This window comes from Biomphalaria glabrata, chromosome 18 (genome assembly GCF_947242115.1).
Source record: "Biomphalaria glabrata chromosome 18, xgBioGlab47.1, whole genome shotgun sequence".
Taxonomy (NCBI): domain Eukaryota; kingdom Metazoa; phylum Mollusca; class Gastropoda; family Planorbidae; genus Biomphalaria; species Biomphalaria glabrata.
Window position 1 is genome coordinate 21,767,518 of NC_074728.1, and position 20,928 is coordinate 21,788,445.

General features: G+C 37.7%; 1 protein-coding gene across 1 annotated transcript in view; it reads left to right on the forward strand.

Moving 5' to 3' along the window:
• The first annotated feature begins 2,032 nt into the window (after positions 1–2,032).
• LOC106056336 (uncharacterized) overlaps positions 2,033–20,928 on the forward strand; it is a 35,855-nt gene continuing 16,959 nt past the window's right edge. The window contains exons 1-7 of the mRNA XM_056017858.1: positions 2,033–2,246; positions 4,166–4,284; positions 5,913–6,019; positions 12,935–13,099; positions 17,104–17,265; positions 18,358–18,404; positions 19,394–19,504. Coding sequence (XP_055873833.1) covers positions 2,129–2,246; positions 4,166–4,284; positions 5,913–6,019; positions 12,935–13,099; positions 17,104–17,265; positions 18,358–18,404; positions 19,394–19,504 — 829 coding nt within the window. The 5' untranslated portion in view covers positions 2,033–2,128. The remainder of the gene's footprint in view (positions 2,247–4,165; positions 4,285–5,912; positions 6,020–12,934; positions 13,100–17,103; positions 17,266–18,357; positions 18,405–19,393; positions 19,505–20,928) is intronic.

Below are 20,928 nucleotides of genomic sequence, written 5' to 3' on the forward strand. Positions count from 1 at the left end.
ACATGAGGTTCAGTAGGATATGAGGGTCAGTAGGGCATTAGGGTCAGTAGGACATTAGGGTCAGTAGGACATGAGGGTCAATAGGACATTGGGGTCACTAAGACATTAGGTTCAGAAGGACATGGGGGTCAGTAGGACATAAGGGTCAGTAAGGCATTAGGATCAGTAGTACATTAGGGTCTGTAGGACATCAATGCAATGTGGGGAATGATGCGTGCTCAAGTCGTTGCGGTATGATGGTACCACTTGGCTGCTATATGGAGGTTGTTACAATGAGCATGAGCAGCTGTTACTTTTAATTCTGAAACTGTATCTTGATACTCAAATTATAATAGAAGCCGGAAATTAGTCTTGGTCCTTAACGGAATATTTTTAGTATTTACAACAAAATTTTCAAAAATGACTTCGGGTATATATCCATCCTTAAGAATTGTATATATCTGCGTCTGAGTGTGTGATTTTTTATATATTAAATATATTTACATTTTTATTACCTGTTTTAGAGACCTTGACACAAAGGGAGATAATGAATTGAAGCATTACAAATGATCTTGGCATGGCTATTAAATAAACAAGAAATATTGCTAAAACATGTATATATAAGAGTCACTAAAATGTTATAACATTTAGGTATTTATTTGTTTTTTTTTTTTTTTCACTGTGTATTCATCTTATATTTGTAGAAGTAACAGTACGAATACTTCTTTATAAACAAAACTAACATAAAACAAATGCTTCAATGGGCGTGTGAAGCAACATGGCTACTATATATCCTACACAACATGACCTGTTTCTTAAATGATGTATTACGTATATTGTTACTAGAAGAGGAACAGTGAATATATTTCAAACTAAAGGGAGGTACGACTATGGAAAATGTGTTTTAAAAGCTTATCGTTCTTTTTTTCGGTGATAGTCTGGAGCAGGGCCGGCAATGGAAGGCCCTTGGCGAAGTAAATTTGGTGGGCCCAAATGAAATATAAAAAAATAAAAAGTATGCAGCGAAAAAAAAATTATGCAATTTATTAAAAGCTTAGTGTACTACAGCAATATTTTATTAGATAAGAAAAAAAAATAACAACATTGAGAATGGGATAAGATGCCTGTACTCTAAAAAGAAGGTCAGTCAATTTGCGATTTCAAAAATGTGAAGGATGGACGTGTTTGTGTAAGGTGTTTTATTTCTTTATGTATTTATTACCAAGTTATATCAACTCACTCTGCCTGTAGGTCTGGTAAAAAATTGTGTATGTTTTTTCTATTGCTTACACTTCTCTGGTCAAGTTAAATACCTGGGTTTGCGCATTTAGTGACCGCATCACAGACCAAGAGATGAGAGACAGGCTTATCGCAGCGACTGGACCCCGTGATGACCTGCTAACTATCCTTAAAAAAAACGCAAGCTAAAACTCTATGCCGATTTTACAAGGTCTTCGGGACTCTCAAAGACCTTGCTTCAAGGAATAGTACCAGGAGAAAGAAGAATAGACAGACACAAAGGCGAGGGAAGACAAAAAAGAAAGATTGACGGGCCTGACATTAAAAGAGATTCTAAGGCAAAAGACAGAGACTGTCAGAGTGGAATGGAAAAAGATTGTCGACAAATCTTGAATGGTACCCCAACGGTCCAACACACTCAGGGATAGATAAAAGTAAAAGGTAAAAAAAAAGGAAAAGAATAAGTCCATCATACTTACTCATTTAATTCCTTGCTAGTAAAAAGAAAAGCATAGAGTCAAAATATTTTTTAAAAAATTCTAGTATTCCAGATGTATTATTTCCGGGTAAGAAATTTGAAAATAATGGAATGAATAATATTATGAAAAGAAAATTATTTTTTTTTCAATTGCCTCTCTCGGAGTAGCATGGGTTAACAGATACACAAAGTTGGGAAAGAGTTAGCACTGATGCCATAACGACTCACCCAATAGGTTACAGGATATAGATATTACGCAATTTTTTTTTTTTCGAAAAAGTTTTCTATTTATAGATTCACGCTAAGCGTGTTCTAAAGCGGAAATACTAATTTTGATACTTCCCGCTCGAGGCGCAGTTACAATAGATTTGTTCTCGTAAATCTAATTACATTTTCAGACATTAGTTTATTATTATTATTTCTGTTTATAAAATGATCCTAGATCGCATTGAAGTTGACATTATGTCATCAGCCTCAGTTCTTGTGAGAGTCAATACAAATATTGTAATAATATCGGTATATTTGCATGTTCTATTTACCTCAGTCAATAGTAAGTAATAGACTATTATAAATAGATAATAATAATTTTTATTGATAAATTATAATAAAGCGCTGTTAACAAACTAAATGTAGGCTCAAGGCGCTGTAATAACATTACAAACATATAAGTGCCTTTGTAATTACAATTAATCTAAAAAAGTTTTAAACAGATAGGTCTTACTGTTCTTCTTAAAAGTGGTGTAGATCTATAATCTATAAGTATAAGTATCATTAACCATGTCATCTCTCATCTGTCCCTTGAATTTCGTAGTAAGGGTGCTGTGACAGTTCGCGTCACCAAATCCCTCCACTTTTCCCAGTCAGCAGCTGTTCTTAGCTGGATATCAAAAGAGAGGCCCGTTTATTCTTTTAATATTTAGTTACCTTAGTTTCGCGCACATCAACCCGCGGGGTATAAAAGTTTCCACAAATAAATGGCAGCTGTGCGGGATATTAAAGGTGCGGGGTATACGGATTTTAATTTACTCATAAACATAGCACAATGGAAACTATGGACATACTGGTGGGTCTTTGTACCTCCTAGAGTTCGCCATGTGGTTGTGAAATGTACATTGAAAAGCTTTATGGACATCTCATTATAAATCTCAAGATAAGTTACAGAACCAATGAGGCAGTGAATCTTTAGAATAAATACCAGGAATCAATTGTTACAAGTTTACATCTAGTTACGCTTTGCACATAAAAAGTAAGGTATCTCTTTTTTTTTAGACCTTGTGATCTATAGGGCAGATGATGTAAAGGTCATCTGTTTCTGTGGCCCACGGTTAACGAGGGTGTCATGTTGCCAGCACAACGACTATCCGCCTTTACTTTCCCCCAACTTATGTCAGGTACCCATTAGAGGTGGGTGTACTCAGAGGCGCCCTAAAGATTCCGAAATTAAAAAGTCCCAGTCTTTATTCGGCCACCGCGCATCCTACGCTATACGCATGCTAGATATGTAAGGGTTAGGGTTGTACGATTTTGTTTCTACTTACTTTGTAATTTGTTCGGGGTATACGCGTGGTGTGAGGTATACGCATGTGCGGGGTATAAGCGAGTGCGGGGTATACGCGTGTGCGGGGTATATGTGTGTGCTAAGTATACGCTTGTGCGGGGGTGCATGCTCGAAAAACCTGAAAGTAGTACTAGTTTATAAGACAACTGGTTTATTCGGAAAGATTCATGTACAGTAGTACTAAAATGTACTTTTACACAGAACATGTTCTAAAACATCTGAATAGCTGGTTATTACCAGACGAACAAAGAGGCTGTCATCATCCGTTGGCTAGAGTCACGGTCTTGACACGGTTTGTTTGTGGTAACAGAAAAGAAATAGAAAGGGATTTCACATGGTTAGCGCTGACTCCAGCTGCATGTAGCGATTGAGGTCCAGGAACGGGGATGACCCAATCATATTAATGGCCGGTGCCATTGTGGAAATTTCGGACAAAACTTGGGATGAAGAGCTTTCGATCCTTTACCTTCAACTTTCCCTTAGTCTGTAGGACCGTTGTGGCACAATCCCTCTCTGTCTTTGCCTTAGACAGAACCTCTTTCAATGGCAGGCCCGTCCCTTCTTTTATGTTGTCTTCTCATTGCTTTCTCTGTTTGCCTCTTCTTCACTTTTCCTGGTACTGTTCCATGAAGGAATGTCTTTGTAAGCCCCGACGTGCTTGTAATAGGTTCATAAAATTTTGTGTTTATTTTTACACTAGTTAGCAGGTCACGCAGAGATTAGAGACAGTTATTACAGTGATCGGACCCAACGATGACCTGCTCCCGGTCCAAGCATGTCTTTGAGGAGAAATGCTCCCACACGGTCAATGGGATTATGGGGACGCTAAACTCTCCAATTCCCTAATGGACCTTACACGAAAGTGCAGGATATTTTCACAATTGGCCTACTAACAATGTCAACATTTTCAGGTCTGTCACACATTGGCAAAATCTTCTACCTGACGTTTCCAAACATCGGCGTGACTAGCGAAGTGAAAGGAACTGGAGTCTCCCTGTACTTCTACACCACGACCCAGCACGGCATTGAGGTGATAGAGATTGTGAATATAAGTTTGAATGACTGGTGATAGAGATTGTAAAGATAGGTTTGAGTGACAGGTGATAGAGATTGTGAATATAAGTTTAAATCAATGGTGATAGAGATTGTGAAGATAGGTTTGAGTGACACGTGATAGAGAGTGTGAAGATAGGTTTGAGTGACAGGTGATAGAGATTGTGAAGATAGGTTTGAGTGACACGTGATAGAGAGTGTGAAGATAGGTTTGAGTGACACGTGATAGAGATTGTGAAGATAGGTTTGAGTGACACGTGATAGAGAGTGTGAAGATAGGTTTGAGTGACAGGTGATAGAGATTATGAAGATAGGTTTGAGTGACACGTGATAGAGAGTGTGAAGATAGGTTTGAGTGACACGTGATAGAGATTGTGAAGATAGGTTTGAGTGACACGTGATAGAGAGTGTGAAGATAGGTTTGAGTGACACGTGATAGAGAGTGTGAAGATAGGTTTGAGTGACAGGCGATAGAGATTGTAAAGATAGGTTTGAGTGACAGGTGATAGAGATTGTGAAAGGTTTGAGTGACAGGTGATAGAGATTGTTAAGATAGGTTTGAGTTGTAGGTGATAGAGATTATGAAAGGTTTGAGTGACAGGTGATAGAGATTGTGAAGATAGGTTTGAGTGACAGGTGATAGAGATTGTGAAGATAGGTTTGAGTGGCAGGTGATAGAGATTGTAAAGATAGGTTTGAGTTGTAGGTGATAGAGATTGTGAAGGGTTTGAGTGACAGCTGATAGAGATTGTGAAGATAGGTTTGAGTGACAGGTGATAGAGATTGTGAAAGGTTTGAGTGACAGGTGATAGAGATTGTGAAGATAGGTTTGAGTGACAGGTGATAGAGATTGTAAAGATAGGTTTGAGTGACAGGTGATAGAGATTGTGAATATAAGTTTAAATGACTGGTGATAGAGATTGTGAAGATAGGTTTGAGTGACACGTGATAGAGAGTGTGAAGATAGGTTTGAGTGACAGGTGATAGAGATTGTGAAGATAGGTTTGAGTGACAGGTGATAGAGATTGTGAAGATAGGTTTAGGCTTGAGTTAGTTAGATTTAGTAGAATACATATTACAGTTAAGTCTTGTACATTTATTATATATTATATCCATTTAATTTTATCTATATTATAATGAAACCTAGTATTGTTCACAAGAAAGTTATTCAAGTTATTTGAAGTTTTATTAGTTAGGGTATATTATGCCTACAGCGGTTTCTATGTCCTAGCGGCAGTTTAGTGCTAAATGTCAACGACCGACAACAACAGGCCTTCAAACAGCTTCCTCTAGACCTGTCGGTTCCGGGCAAGTCTCTCTCTCTCTCTTTCCTATAAGTTCCATGTATCAGTTTTGATGAGAGTCCTGTCGTAGACGATGATAATATTTAAATTGACATTCACTCTTTCTCTTACTTATTTCTCTCACCTTTCTTTCTTTCTCTTAATACCTTTGTCTTCTCTCCACTAATATCCCTTCAATTTGTCTTTCTTTCTATTCCTTTCTCTTTTACTTTTCTATTTCTTTCTTTCTCTTTACCGTTGGCGAACGGCTGGTGTACTATCATTTACTATGTTAATGTGTTAATGGAATATCCCTATGTAGGTCAACGTTTCGAGGCTCAGCCTCCTGCAGGACTCGAACTGGAAAGACTTTAGTTTTGTTGTACTAAGCAGAAGATTGAGGACGAAACAGATCAAAATCAAGTATTCGTAAGTCATCTCTATTATAACCCGCGGCCTGAGGGTCTTAGTTTGGTTATTATTGATCTATGGGATTGAATCTAGATCTATGTAAAAAAATTGTTTTTTTATTTTGCCACGAAAATAAACGTAGAACGTGATAATGGGTTTACCCGTTCAGACGAGATGTTCATATCAAATATAAAATACTGTAAAATCGGGTTTACCCGATTTGTTAAAAAAAAAAAAAAAACAACTTATAATTATTTACTCTTTATTTATTTGTAAAAGGGATATTAAATTTACACTATTGTATCGCCATGATCTTAGAGAACATTTATGCCAATTTTTATCGATAATCGTCAAACGGATTTGGATTTTATTCAGGACATACATACATACATACACACATATATACATACATACATACATGCATACATACATACATACACACATACATACATACATACATACATACATACTGTCAGCTTTATATATTAGATATACATAGAAGATTTAAAACAAAATTCAGATCGTATTCAACAGTGGCGTAACTAAGGGGGTGGGGGGCGGAAGGGGGTGGGGGGTGGGGGTGGGGGGGAGAATTTTAAAATCCCCCCGGGCCCCCCTCCCAAATGGGTGTCCGAAATTTATTTGTAAATACATAAATTTAATATATTTGATTGACAAATAGTGTCAACGGGTGTCTTTTTTTTTTCAACATTTATGGATTAAATTTATCACAAAGACTAAACCTAGATCTAGGTCTATCAGTACGTTGACTTTGTTGACATTTTAAAAATATTTTTTCCCACAGAATCAAAGTTTTTTTTAAAGTTAGTTTTACATTTTAAACTTTGTTGCCACGAATAGAACTGCATGATATACAGAGAATTCCAGGTATCTTGTTACCTTTACTAATAATAGATCTAAATGGCGAGTATTTTATGGCTACACTAATTAACCTTGAAGCAAAATTTACACAATCGAGTATAACAGATCCAAAAGTTATTCTTAATAATGCTAGAATAGTCCATTATTCGGGTTTGGCGTCTATAATTTCACAATTAAACTTCACACCCGAGTTATTACCCCTCTATTCATCTTTCCTCAATCCAATGGAAACTCTTTTTATTTCCATTTAATCCTTTGCTTTCGCACAAAACATAAACAACAAACAATGACGTAATATCATATATCCTTTTGAAGTTATTATCACACCCTTCTATTTAAAGTTCTTAAGAGTGATATCTACTAGCTTTTGCGGGGCCCTATGCGAAACGGATCGCGCGGTGCCTAGTCTGGGTAGGGATGAGCATAATGTCAATATTATTTTTTTTAAATTAGAAAATAGGCCTACTTTCGTCTTTGCAATAAATTTTTATCAAATGAAAGCTCGCAATGCCACTTTTTATTTATAGGCACCCCAAAATGTCAATTTCGTCTATTCTTCAGGAGAGTTGAATAAATTTTTAAAAAGTTAAGGACTTTATCGTATATTTTGCCTTTTCATGAGATTTCCTGGAGACCCTGAAAAATCAGGAGGTCGCGAAAACCCTGTTATTTTATATACGTTATAATGGTTTAATTTAATAATGTCCACTTAGAATTAGCGCGGGTCCTATGAAAGCGCGGGGCCCACTGCGATCGCATAGGCTGCAGTGGCCTAAGGCCGGCCCTGTCTACTACTTTAACAATTCGTACACTTCTGGTTGTCTTGACTAGCACAACAAGTTCTCTAGACGTTGGTCTATAACTGTCAGTTTCGTTTGTTCCAACTGTTTGCAGTTCATTGTCTACATCGGTATCATAGTACCCAGAGATGTCTTCATCGAAACTCTTATTTAAAAAGCGTTGATTTCTTCTGTATGTTATTCCATTGTTTGTCTTTACGATGTAAGATCTGGGTGCTGAATGTTTTTTTTCATGAAAACTGCTTTCTGCCATGTTTGACCTAGACGAACTCTCCGACAGAATAATCTTTAGGTAGTCTTGCTTTTGCATCGTATTTCACTTTGCTTTTCATCTGTCGTTCGTTGAGTACTGTCTCTGCATTTTCAGCTACCTATGGTTTCAATAGTTTGGTATCAGTTGGAATGATTTCCTGAGTCTTCTACTCGTCAGCAGTTGTGATGGTGAATACGGCAGTCCACGTATCGGAGTATTTCTATACTCGAGCATAACGAGATATGGATCTTTCCCACTTTTGTGTGCTCTGAATACTTTTGCTTGCGCACAAAACATAAACAACCAACAATGACGTAATACCATATAATATTAGCACAGAATCTTCTTCATGCAGTGGAAAATTAAGAATTTTTTGCCTATCTTGAATTCTGGTCAAAGCTCCTGTGCCCAATTAATATAGTTCGGAAGAAACTACAAAAGTCTGGACTGCATATACGGGAAGCTGATAAAGAAATTAGTACCCTTTCATGCTTTCTGGAAAATGATGAAAAACTGACAAATACCCAATCCATCGAAAAATCAAAAGAAGGTAGTGAATACTATGGATTCCCTGTAATCAAAACAACCAGAAGAAAGAAAAGACTTGATGAGAAGTTGAGTTCTAATGTAGGACTGTCAATAGAACTGCTATTCAAACGTGTTGCGACAGAAGTGCCGGACAGATTTCTTATGGAGATGAAGGGCAGATTTCAAAGGCTGGAAAGAAAATGGATACCTTTGGGTTTCTTCTTGAACCAAGACACCTGTTAGATGAAGACCCGCTTATGACAAACTGTCCTACTTTTCCTGTTTGTATGATGAAATAAATAGCAAATCTCTTTTTCAATGATGTCATTGATGCACGAGCACTTTTCATCAACAAACCAGTAATACAATCACCAATAGACATATTGAGGGAAAAGGCTTCATATGGTAATTACGTTAGCTCAAACTTTGCAACCTCCTCCGAATACCCCTAACTCAGGCCACTTCCATTACGTCATGTGAGAGATCATTCTCAAAGCTCAAGCTCATCAAAAGCTATCTCAGTAGCACAATGACACAAGAAAGGCTTATCATGGCTTTAATGTCAGTGAAGTCACAAATACTAGAAAGTATCGATGTAGTTGATGTTATATATGTCTTTGCTGCACAGAATGCACGACGTGAAGCGATATCAATTTAGATTTGTCACTTGTGCATTATTTAATTACTAAACAACGGTATTATTCATTAAAAGAGTCTTGATTACTTTTTGTTAAGTTTACTAATATACTGAACCAATTTGATTTGGGGATTATATATTTTTGCGTACATTATCCCATGTCATATGTCGAATGTCAAAATGCAAGGGGCCCCCAAAGAGGTCAATCCCCCCGGGCCCCCAAATCCCTAGTTACGCCTCTGGAATTCAATGGTCGTGGCCATTGTCGAACCTGATAGGACTTGAAGAGCTCACAGTACAAGCCTGGCTGTAAAGAGAAATTCTTCCGTACGGTTAATGAGATAATGAGAACGCTAGAAGCTCCTATTCATGAAGGTGCCAGATAATTTCACAATTGGCCTAATAACAATGTTAAACAATGTCTGTCACACATTGGCAATTACTTCTACTTGACATTTAGTAACATTTCCTTGATGAGGGAAGAGGAACTGTCTTCAATGCAATGTTACAGTGTCTTAGACTTTAAAGGTTCTTTTACCATAAACAATACAAGTTACAAATCTCAGAACTAAGACAGATATTACATTGATGTGTTGATTTTAAAAGTACCATTAATTGATTTTAACAACTAGTAATTTTTTTCTTCTAATCTTAGTGAATAGTAGGATTGTAAGTTGCTCTATATAACACATGGCAGATGTTTAAACAAATATAGCACTTTGTCAACTTAGTCATTGTTTCACTCAAACTACTTTACTGCATTGAATTTGTTGTGGTGGGAAAAGTCTGCCGATCGGTCCGTTTGCACTTTCCGATGGGGATGATGGCCTGCGACTCCTAGGGGTAAAGTCTTAGAGCCACAACGTGGTAAATATTTTGTTGGTATTGTATAGGCACAAAGACAGGCACAAGCAAAACGCAAAGTTTAATGATTTTGTGGAAGAACAAATATTTAATAAAGATTAATTAAGAAGAAATACAATCAGCGAGTAAAGGGGGGGGGGGATGTACAGAATGGTTTAGGATTTTATGGTAACGTTTAAGATAATATCATCACTGGGATGTTGCTCATAAAACTCGAGTATGGTTTGCTTATTCGGCTGTCTCTCACTTATCTGTATTCAAGGTTCTCCTCCGGGGTGGGGTAAGTTGAAGCTCCGTTGTGTTGTAGCCAGTTGCTGGTGCCCTGCAGGTAGGCAGGCACTAGTGTGATGAGGATGAGGATGTCACGCGGTGGGCTTACCCCTGCGGTAAATGCAGACCGGTCCTGGGACTTCAGCCTGGAATGCCTTCAGTTCTGGTCGAGGGTGATGAGTGACTTACCCTCAACGGGAATGTGTGGAGAGCTGCTGAGGTCTGCCTTCAGGCAACAAAATACGCCAGCCCTGGTGTAGGAGGCTATGAAATGAGACATGAGAGGAGCCTGAATTATTAAACCATACAGGTTGGATGGCGAGGGGCGCGTCCTTGATAGGAGCGTCTCCCTCAGGCTAACTAAGATACTTGCTAATCAGCATCTCACTAGGTCCAATAATAATTGTTCTACAAATAATATAGTAATAATAATACAAATACATATATAAATGTACAAGGCAGGGGCATAAATGAGGAGGGAAACAGTGGGACCATATTACAGGGTTGTAGCCCCTGTGACCTCATTGACCCACATGTAAACAAGTCCACTGTCGCTCGTGACCAGAGGACCGTGACAAGAAGAAGGGAGGGGGTAGAAAAGGGCACATAACTATGCAGGCCGACAAGCCGAAAATAGTGGGGTTAGACGAGACTGATTCTCGGGGCCTAAGGATGCATGGTAACAGCACAGTATGTGCATAACAAAAACAAGCATAATTATAATGTATATACAGGTACATATGCACAGGTAAGGAAATAATCTAGACGTGAGTAGGTCCAGATGAATATTGATATGAATGAATAACAAATGCATAAATAGACAATAGGATTAACTAAGTTGTAGGGGGGATGACCACCGTGGGGAGTAAAGTCAACATTGACGAGTAAATGGGGAACACATATTCACAGAGATTTACAAATATAATATTTAGAAGCAAACAAGTGTTATCATGGTAATGATACATGAACATAAATGTTACAGGCGAAGACGCACTAAATAATAATGATAAAGTTTTTCCAACCCGCTTTGCCTCACAAAGTTCCCAAATGAATCGTTGACTTGAGAGTCTTCTGACTTCTCAGTGATTCTGATCTAGAATGGCATTAACCTGAAACTTTCGTTTCCGGCTTTTATAGGTTCCCAAGCGGTATGTTAGAGTAGTGACGATCCTATGGCCATCGAGTCTTTCGAATTTAGAATTGTTATATATATTATAGCTTTTATATAGCGCTACGTTCATGCTTATAGCATGAGAGGGTATCTAGGAGTTGGTTTTCAGTGCTGCTCAGTAAACACAACTGTGCCCGAGTCGGGTGTCGGGTACCTTCTAGGTAGCCAAGCCAAGCCAAGTTCAAGCGCACTTGGCCTCTCGACCACGCTTCCCATTGTTAAATTGGGCCAATCTTTTTATGTGGGGCTCACTCACCTGACTTCTTTAACCCGCGACCTGGATGGGGGGGGGGCGAAGGAGGATGAAAGCGGAACCATGCAACAATTATCAGGCTGGACAATCTCTCGATGGCACAGTGGACGGGAGTGATTAGAATAGCCATGGGCGTCAGGAGTGTCGACTCAAAGGGATGTACGTGGACACCAAATTTTAATGTCCCTGGACTTTACGACTGCGTGTGTTTGTTCTGGCGTTTGGGGCGTAACTTTCAAATTTAATGTTCCTGGACTTAATGGCTGCGTACGTTTGTTTCGGCGTTTGGGGCGTAACTTGGGATGTGTGTTTATGGGGTATAATTTGGTGGTTGGATCTAACTTTGGTGTAATAGGATGTTTGTGTTCTACTCTGGTCAGTTTAGAGTCGAGAGGGGGCCATACAATGCTAAACTAGTGGTTAAGAGGGGGGGGGGTAGTTCCGCACTTGTCAGTTCTGTATTGAGAAGGGACGCGTTTCGTCACATTTGTATAATTGAAAAGAATATAAACGTTCTTTAACGCGTGCATTGCTTGTAGTTGGTATCGTTTTATTGTGTTTTCAAAGTCGGTCAAGTCTCTAAAAGCCTCTAAAAGCCATTGTGAAATGAACTCATTGAAGGAGAATAAATGCATTCACGATTTAGAACAGCGGTTCTCAACCTTTTAAGCTCGGCGACCCCTTTTTACAATACCCCACTCTGCCGCGCCTCCCCCCCCCCCGACACACACATACAGAAATAGAAGAGTAGACAATAACAATCCATATTTTCGATGGTCTTAAGCGACCCCTGGCAAATGGTCAATCGACCCCCAAGGGGGTCGCGAGCCACAGGTTGAGAACCCCTGATTTAGAAGCTTCTTCTTATTATTACTACTTCTATTATTATTTGGTGAAGAGTCTCCCCCATCCAATATATATATTTTAATTCAGAGATGCTGATTTACCTGCGCCGACTTAAAGATTAACTATTCTTGAGCATTATAATTATAATAATAAATATTATAATCTTCATTATTTTTTATAGTTATTTAAAAAAAAAAATATTATTATTTTAGAAAAGCGCCAATATTTATTATCTATCTCTGCTAAGGTCAAGCTCTGTTATTATTATTATTATTATTATTATTATTATTATTATTATTAGGCTTACTACTACTACTGCCACTCATTAATCTTCGCACTCGAAAACAAGCCTTATTAATAGTAGTAGGCCTAGTATTCCAAAACACTGGACAACCAACGACGCTTCATTGTCACTTCATTGTCCCATAGAAAAACTTTCAACGAAACTTACACTGACAGCGCCTTGTTTAAGTTTGAGAGCCACCACGAGTTCAGTCTGTCTGTGATCATTGTATGTGGCCGTCAGAAAATCGCATCATTCCAGGCGGTGCCTTTTGACTCCTGGGGTCAGTCTTACATCGCATTTACCCTCAGGTAAGTTCCCCATTGATAGTGACACGGAGACCATTGTTGAAAGTTACAATTCAAGCTTTAAGCATCGCTATCAAATAAACTAACAAATTCTTAATTATATTCATAACAGGGAGGCACTGTGGCTGAGCGGTAAAGTGCTTGGCTTCCGAATCGGGGACCGGGGTTAGAATCCTAGCTCTAATGGGTACCTAACATTGACCTTTACATCATCTGCCCTATACACCACAAGGTCTAAAAGGGGAACTTTACTTTACTTTTATTCATAACAAGCCTTTTATAACAAAATCAAATGTCAGGGATTCTAAATCAAGTTTGGTTGAAACGGTTTAAAAAGCACGTTTTCTAATAATTACACATGCTTTCACGACGTGGTGGTCAATCGGTAAAGCCTGTTGGCTTCCGAAACTGAGAGGGATCAGTTCGAATGCAAATGGATCGAGACCAATCGTTATATAAGGCCAAAAGACTGACCTGCAACGTCATTACCTGTGGGTAGTTTAGACTAATAGCTCGCTGCCACGTCACAGGTCTGTGCGGCTGTGCTATGGAGAAAGGCAAGCCCTACAGAACATTGCCAGATATCCGGACCATGCTATAAGGCAGCGATGCCCAAACTACGGCCCGCGGGCCAGATCCGGCCCGCGACGTGCTTCTATCCGGCCCGCCAAAGCATTGGAACAAAATGTAAAAAGAAAAATGCAAAAAATTAAAATGTTGAAAAACTATTCTCTTGAAGTTAGAATGCTAACCCTTTCTTGGATGATTTCCTCCTTTAGGTGTGTTATTCTTACAGTTGTAGTCAATACTTGTTTTAGTGTAATAACACAAGTGTTGTGTTTTTTTTTCAATGGCGATAAGACTTGACAGCTATTTTTAATTCTTGGACAATTCCGCTACTGTCTTGAACTCGCCGCATCCTTGACACCATGTGTGTGCAACACAGAGCATGTTTAGAGCATCATTTTGTGGTCGTGTTCTTTTGATACCAAAGCCATTGGTACCGTAGTGTTTAACGTTTGTGATTTAATAAAGTGGGAGAGCCTAAGATACGAAAAGTGGACTCTGAATGTAGAAACTTTCAGAAAAAGAGGACAGATCTTTCCTTTTTTTGTTGAATATGATAGTAAGCCAACATGTTTGATTTGTAAAGAAAGTGTGGCTGTTTTTACAGAACATAACATTAAAACACATTATGAGATAAAACACATAAACACATATGGTGGCATTCTTGGTTTGAGCCGCGAAGACAAGATTGCCAAGTTTCGACTAGAGATTGGGGGATAGACGAGATTTAACAAAAAGAGACAAGAAAATGAATCAACGAAAAGGGCCAGCTACAGAGTTGCTCACATTTTAGGTAGAACAATAAAGCATTTTTTTCCCATGGCAAATGTGTAAAAAAAAAGGTGCTTACTAGCAGTGATGGAAGAAATGTGTCCCTAAAAAAGAATGCAGTAGAAGCTGGCAGCCTTTTTCGCATGACAATTACAATGCGAGTGGAAGATGTGGGTGAAAATCTCCATTCACAATTAAAAGACAGAGAAGCAGAATTCCAAAAGTTTTCTATTGCGCTGACGAGTCCACTAATATAACTGATACCACGCAACTCTTGGTATTTATTCGCGGTTCAAACAACAATTCTGATATAACAGAGAAGTTAGCAGCTATGAGGAGCATGCATGGGACTACAACTGGAGAAGACCTGTTCAAAGAAGTGTCAGCCATCATAGAGGACCTTGCTCTTCCTTGGAATCAATTAGTTGGAGTGACTACTGATGGCGCTAGAAATATGGTTGGATGTCACAGCGGACTGACAGTAAGAGTTATTTTAAAAGTGGTTGAGTCAAATGGAACTGAACCCCTGCGGCTTCACCGCATCATTTACCAACAAAATCTCTGTGGAAAGGTTTTGAATCTGGACCATGTAATGATCATTGTGCTCTACACTTCTGTACATTTCATCAAATCACAAGAACGTTGAATGACAGAAATAGACTCCGAATATGAAGACGTTCTATTTCCCAGTGAAGTGCGGGGGGGGGGGGCTGTTTAAGTCGAGGAAAGGTGTTAAAACTTTTTTTTAAATTTGAGACACGAAATTGAAATATTTATGACGGACAAATCAAAACCACAACTGGACGGCCCCTCATGATTGTGGGATTTGATTTTTTATGTGACATCACATCTAAATGAACTCAACACCAAAGTACAAGGGAAACACACATTGATTTCGCATGTGTATACAGACATAAGCGCTTTACAAACAAAATTCAACATTCAACAGGCGGAAAGGGTGCATCTTGTCCACGTTCCCAAAAGAAGGAATGACCCAACTTCTGAGGCTCTTAATGGATAGTTGCAGTGAAAGATTTGTGGATTTTCATAATTTAAAAAATGAAATCCGTCTTTTTGAAAATCCGTTTGCTGCCGATGTGTCAAGTGCCCCGACAGACATGCAACTGGAACTGATTGACTTACAGCGCCAGACATCCCTGCTTGACAAATTTCAAGTGATGCAAACTATTGACTTCTACTCGTTTTACCTGCAGAAAATTTTGCCAATCTTCGAAAACAAGCGCTAAGGATGATCACAATGTTTACAAGCACTTATTTGTGTTGACAAACTTTTTCTTGGTGTTTCATCTATGCAGACAGATATTCATAAGATCTTTTTGGAGAAACGTCAAGCATCACATTACTTTATGTACGTAGGTCAACAAATAAAACTATTAAAAATAGTTTATTGTATTTTTTTTTTCTTCTTGGTGATATGGCCCGCCACACGAATGCCGAAAATTAAAATGGCCCGCAGACCAAATAAGGTTGGGCATCACTGCTATAAGGGATTCATCCTAGAACGGAGCCTTAGTGCAAGGAGGCTTATAAACGGTGCCTATATGTTTTGGGATCATCTGCGTTGTAGGATCTGCCAGGATGTAGCCCTGCGTCTAAGGATTAACAGCTCCTGATTTTTCCCCACGGTTATTCTCGAAGCCTTTTCTATTTTTCGATAAAGCCGAATGACAGAATGGGTCTTTTGGATGAAGGCTTTTCTTCTCCAAGTTAAGAAGCCAGCCAAAACTAACAATTATGGTTTTGGTTAATACTTAATATTAATTCTACGAATGAAAAAAATACAAGAACACTAGTTGACCGGCGGCGTAGCATACGCCTCTATTTTGCATAGCCTGTCTTAGGCCACTGCAAACTATGCGACCGCAGTCGGCCCCCACTTTCAAAAGATCCGCACTTTCATAGGACCCGCGCTAATTCAAGGTGTATAAATTATTAAATAAAAACATTTTTTTTAACTTAAAACAGATTTCCCGCGCCCTCATGTCGATTTACCAGGAGGTCAACAATTCTCAAAGATAGATTGAAACATTTGGTAATTCTTGCTATGGAGCGGGATCTATGTAGGAAACAGAATAATTATGATATACTGTATGACTTTGCTTTACGCAAGGCTCGTAAAGTAATTCTGTACATAGTAAAGAATGAATAAAATGCATAGACGAATTTATTTTCTAATACAAATTTATAAATTTCACTTATTGTCCGCTTCCCTACCCAAACTTGGCCCCGCGAAATCCGTTTCGAATAGGGCCTCTCAATGCGTAAGTCCGACCTTGCTATTTGGTGTTTGTAAAATGTTTGTTGGTAAAATGTTTTACATGTTTCGGATATTCCTTCAGAGTTGAAGATAGTTTACTTTTTAGTCCAAACCTCCCGCATGACGAAGGGGGATGGGAGTGGGCAGGGTTTGACAGTCCAGCGCGCAGTCATCCGTAGCGACGTGTGAATACCCACGTGTTCTCCCCCCCCCCCCTCCTCTTGTTAATTCGTTGGGTGACTCCGCAGAAATAAGAGAGTGATCTTTCCTTTACTACTTGCTCGTCGAAACTGTTGAGGGAAGAAGAGAATTATAGATATAGATAGATATTTTTGATTCGGTCACGGTGAGAGCAAGTTCCAGAAATCCTAAAGCTGATTTTATATCTCAGTTCTGAGCAGTTTCTGTACGTCGTGAGCAGCGAGTGGGCTCATACAGTCTCATTCATCTCGAGATCAACAGAGATCAACTGGGACAGCAAAGGCAGCAACGTGAGCCTACGTCTAGAGAACAAGATGATTGTAGACGACTCCGATGAAACCAAATCAAACAGGTATTAGCTCAATAGATCTTATAGTTGACGTTTTGTAATTGTTATGATTTAAAATTTAATTACTATATTAAGTTGATTCCCGTGACATTGTACGTCTCGAGAGACGATCTTTTCACTTTGCAACTTTCTGTGTGACTAAAGAGGCCAATGCTTGCTACACACCTGCGGACACAGGTTGGGCATATGTAATCACCAGGCGCCGTTGCATTTCCTACATGCTCTGTCTTCATGTGTATCTGGATTGATCCTTAAGCTGATTTAATCACGGTCATTATATCAATTTATGTTATATGTTGTACATGTGCATACATAAATAAGATATGAAAGTTTTAATAATATAGAATATGTAACTTTGTTGTAGCGTATTGAAGAAATTCAGTCTATTTGCAAAATGTTAAAACTGTTTCCCATCCAGACTTTGAACTCTAGTTAAGTCATCATTGTTAAGTTTAAAGTGGTCTTACCTCCTAATATTTGTAGTTTGGGATTTTATTTTAATGATATTTTTAATATAATATTTTTAATGATATTTGGTAGCTTAAAAGATAGTTTGGAAGCTAAATAATATTTTATATTGTGTGATATTCTGGTGAGCTTACAACTTACGATAATTTTTATTAGATATTATTTAATTTAGTGAATATATTATGGCTTTGTATATTATTTTTATTTTTAGTATTGACACTTAGCAGTGATTAAAAATTTAGGAATTGGCAATCAATATGATTACAAAGTTAAATAAAACTCTTGATAACAGTCGTTTTAGGAAGTTCCATTGTGATTAGAAGTATTTTGGGACTTTTTTCTTGTAGCGCACGTGACGACAGTGGGCGTTGCATTACTGTTGATGTGACCCACACTTCATTTTTTTAATTTCATAATTAATTTAAATAATTTGTGTTACTCTGTTGTGGTTTAAACACTGAGCTAGATTCAAGAGAATAATTACCTCAACATAGTCAACACTTTAAGTTAGTCACAATGAATATTTGTTTTACGATTCTGAAAATTCCATTGTAATTTTTGTAAGATTTTATAAGTTTTAATAATGTAGAATTTATGTAACTTAGTTGCAGCACTAACATTTTTCAGAAAGTCATTCTGTGCTGACAATAGCAATAATACTCAAAGTTTAAAAGGTAGGTCAATTACTGTGAAACTTCTTTGGTAGTCATAATGATGGAATAATCAATAACGTAATGATTGGTAGTTGTTTAATATAGAAATAATGTTGAAAGGAATAAAAAAATCTTTTAGGATTATATCTACTCACTCTGTCTGTCTGTCCATTTGTGTGTCTGGTACAATTTTAGTACACGTTATATCTCCCCAACCCAATCTCGGATCAAATGGAAATTTTGCACAATTATTTCTTGTACCTGACAACACAATACTCAATTTAAAAAAAAACCAGTTAGTTTAACTATTGGTAAGTAATTATTTTGCTTTATATAGAACAAGAGGAAGAAAGTGTACTTGACGGATGTGGCGGTATAAATTGAATTAGTCTCCTTAATACTTTATGTTAAGAATTAGGGGGGTCACGTAAAAGTTTTAAAACTTACAAGAGATAACTATGAATCATTCTCATTTTCATAAGCACTTCGTTGGCACAGTGGTTAGTGTACTGGCTTGGGAAGGCTTGAATTCTCGAGCTCAAGCAAGTCGTACAACTTTTTAAAATATAAAATACATTTCAAAGCTATCCCCGTAACCTTTAGCCCATATACCCACGTCTTCCCCTCCTCCTCACCTTTCCCAACTGGTCCAGGCAAGTGATAGGGTCCTAGCTCAGTGAGAAGTTCTTCTTCTTCTTCTAGCCAGCTTTAAGTCTAGATCTATTACACATCTAATTACATGAGAAATCCAAACTAATGGACCTCATTCACCAATCGCAAACACACAAAAATTTAGCCACGTATTTCTCTATCTCTTCTATACAAAATGACTATCACGTGACAGTGTTTTTTTCGTTGTTTTATCTTTGTTTTATCAATGTTATCACGTGACTAAATGTTGTTTGTTTACGATTGGTGGATGAGATCCATTCCATACAATGACACTTCGCATACGTTTTTTGTTAGTTTTTTTTTTTTTTTATTTATTTTTCTTGTTTGTAAATCTTCAGGCACTAAAATACAATGTTCAGACCCTTTGGGTATTGTTCTCAGCAACTGTCCGAGAATGTCAGACTGTGGTTCACCTGGCAACAGTGGCAGCCTCAAAGGTCTAGCTTTAGGTAACTTCTTCTCCTAATCGTCTCCTGGTTAGTGCTGATCTGTTATGGCTCTTTTGAGATGCGTGCAACTTAATAAATTGTAGTCTGTTGTTCTTCCAAGCTGATCCGCATTTATTTATAATCTAATATATATAAAGCAGAAAGTAAGGTGTATGTATGTTTGTATGTATGTATGTATGTATGTATGTATGTATGTATGTATGTATCTATGTATGTATGTATAAATGTATAAATGTATGTATGTATGTATGTGAAGAATTTCTCTTTGCAGCCAGGCTTGCAACGGGATTTCTTCAAGTCCTGTCAGGTTCGACAATGGCCACGACCATTGAACCCGATCTGAATTTGGTTTAAATCTTCTATGTATATCCAATGTATAAAGCAGACAGTATGTATGTATGTATGTATTTATGTATGTATGTATGTATTTTGTATGTATGTATGTATGTATGTATGTATATATGTAGGTATGTATGTACGTATGTATGTATTTTGTATGTATGTATGTATATATGTAGGTATGTATGTATGTATGTATGTATTTTGTATGTACGAAGGTATGTATGTATTTTGTATGTATGTATGTATGTATGTATGTATTTAGTATGCACGTATGTATGTATGTATGTATGTATATATGTAGGTATGTATGTATGTATGTATGTATTTTGTATGTATGTATGTATGTATGTATGTATGTATGTATATATGTAGGTATGTATGTATGTATGTATGTATGTATGTATGTATGTATGTATGTATTTTGTATGTACGTATGTATGTATGTATTTTGTATGTATGTATGTATATATATATGTATTGTAAAAAAAAAAAATTGAAACATAGATAATAATACTGTGATGAGAACAAGATGAAATGTGTATGACTGATTCAGTCCCTTAGTGAAAAGAGTCTAAAAATGATTTTATTTAATTCATAAGACTTGACAACTTCCCCTTCATTACCTTCACTTAACCCTTAGTCTGTTGGACTATTGGGGCACCAAACAAGATCCGTTAACCGTTTTTCTCCATTCCTTTCTCCAATAGCTCGTTGCCACGCCACTGGTCTGTACGACGTGACAACGAGCTACTGGTCTTAACTGGCCCACATGTTGTGACGTTGCAGGTCAGTGTTCAAGCCATGTATAACGATTGGTCTCGGTTGACCTAATTCTAATGGGAACCTGACTTATGTTGGTGAAATATGGGCAATTGGTTGAAATCATCACTGTTGGCCTTAGTAACAGATTACTTTTACATCTTCGCTTTATAGACAGCAAAGTTTGAAAAGGGGACCTTTACTTTAAAAACAAAAAAAAAACTATAATGATAAAATTGTAATAGATATCTTGAACACACTAAGAAAGTCTTAACTCTTTCTCTCCGTAATTATTTACCACATTCTGGTGGAATCAACGTTGG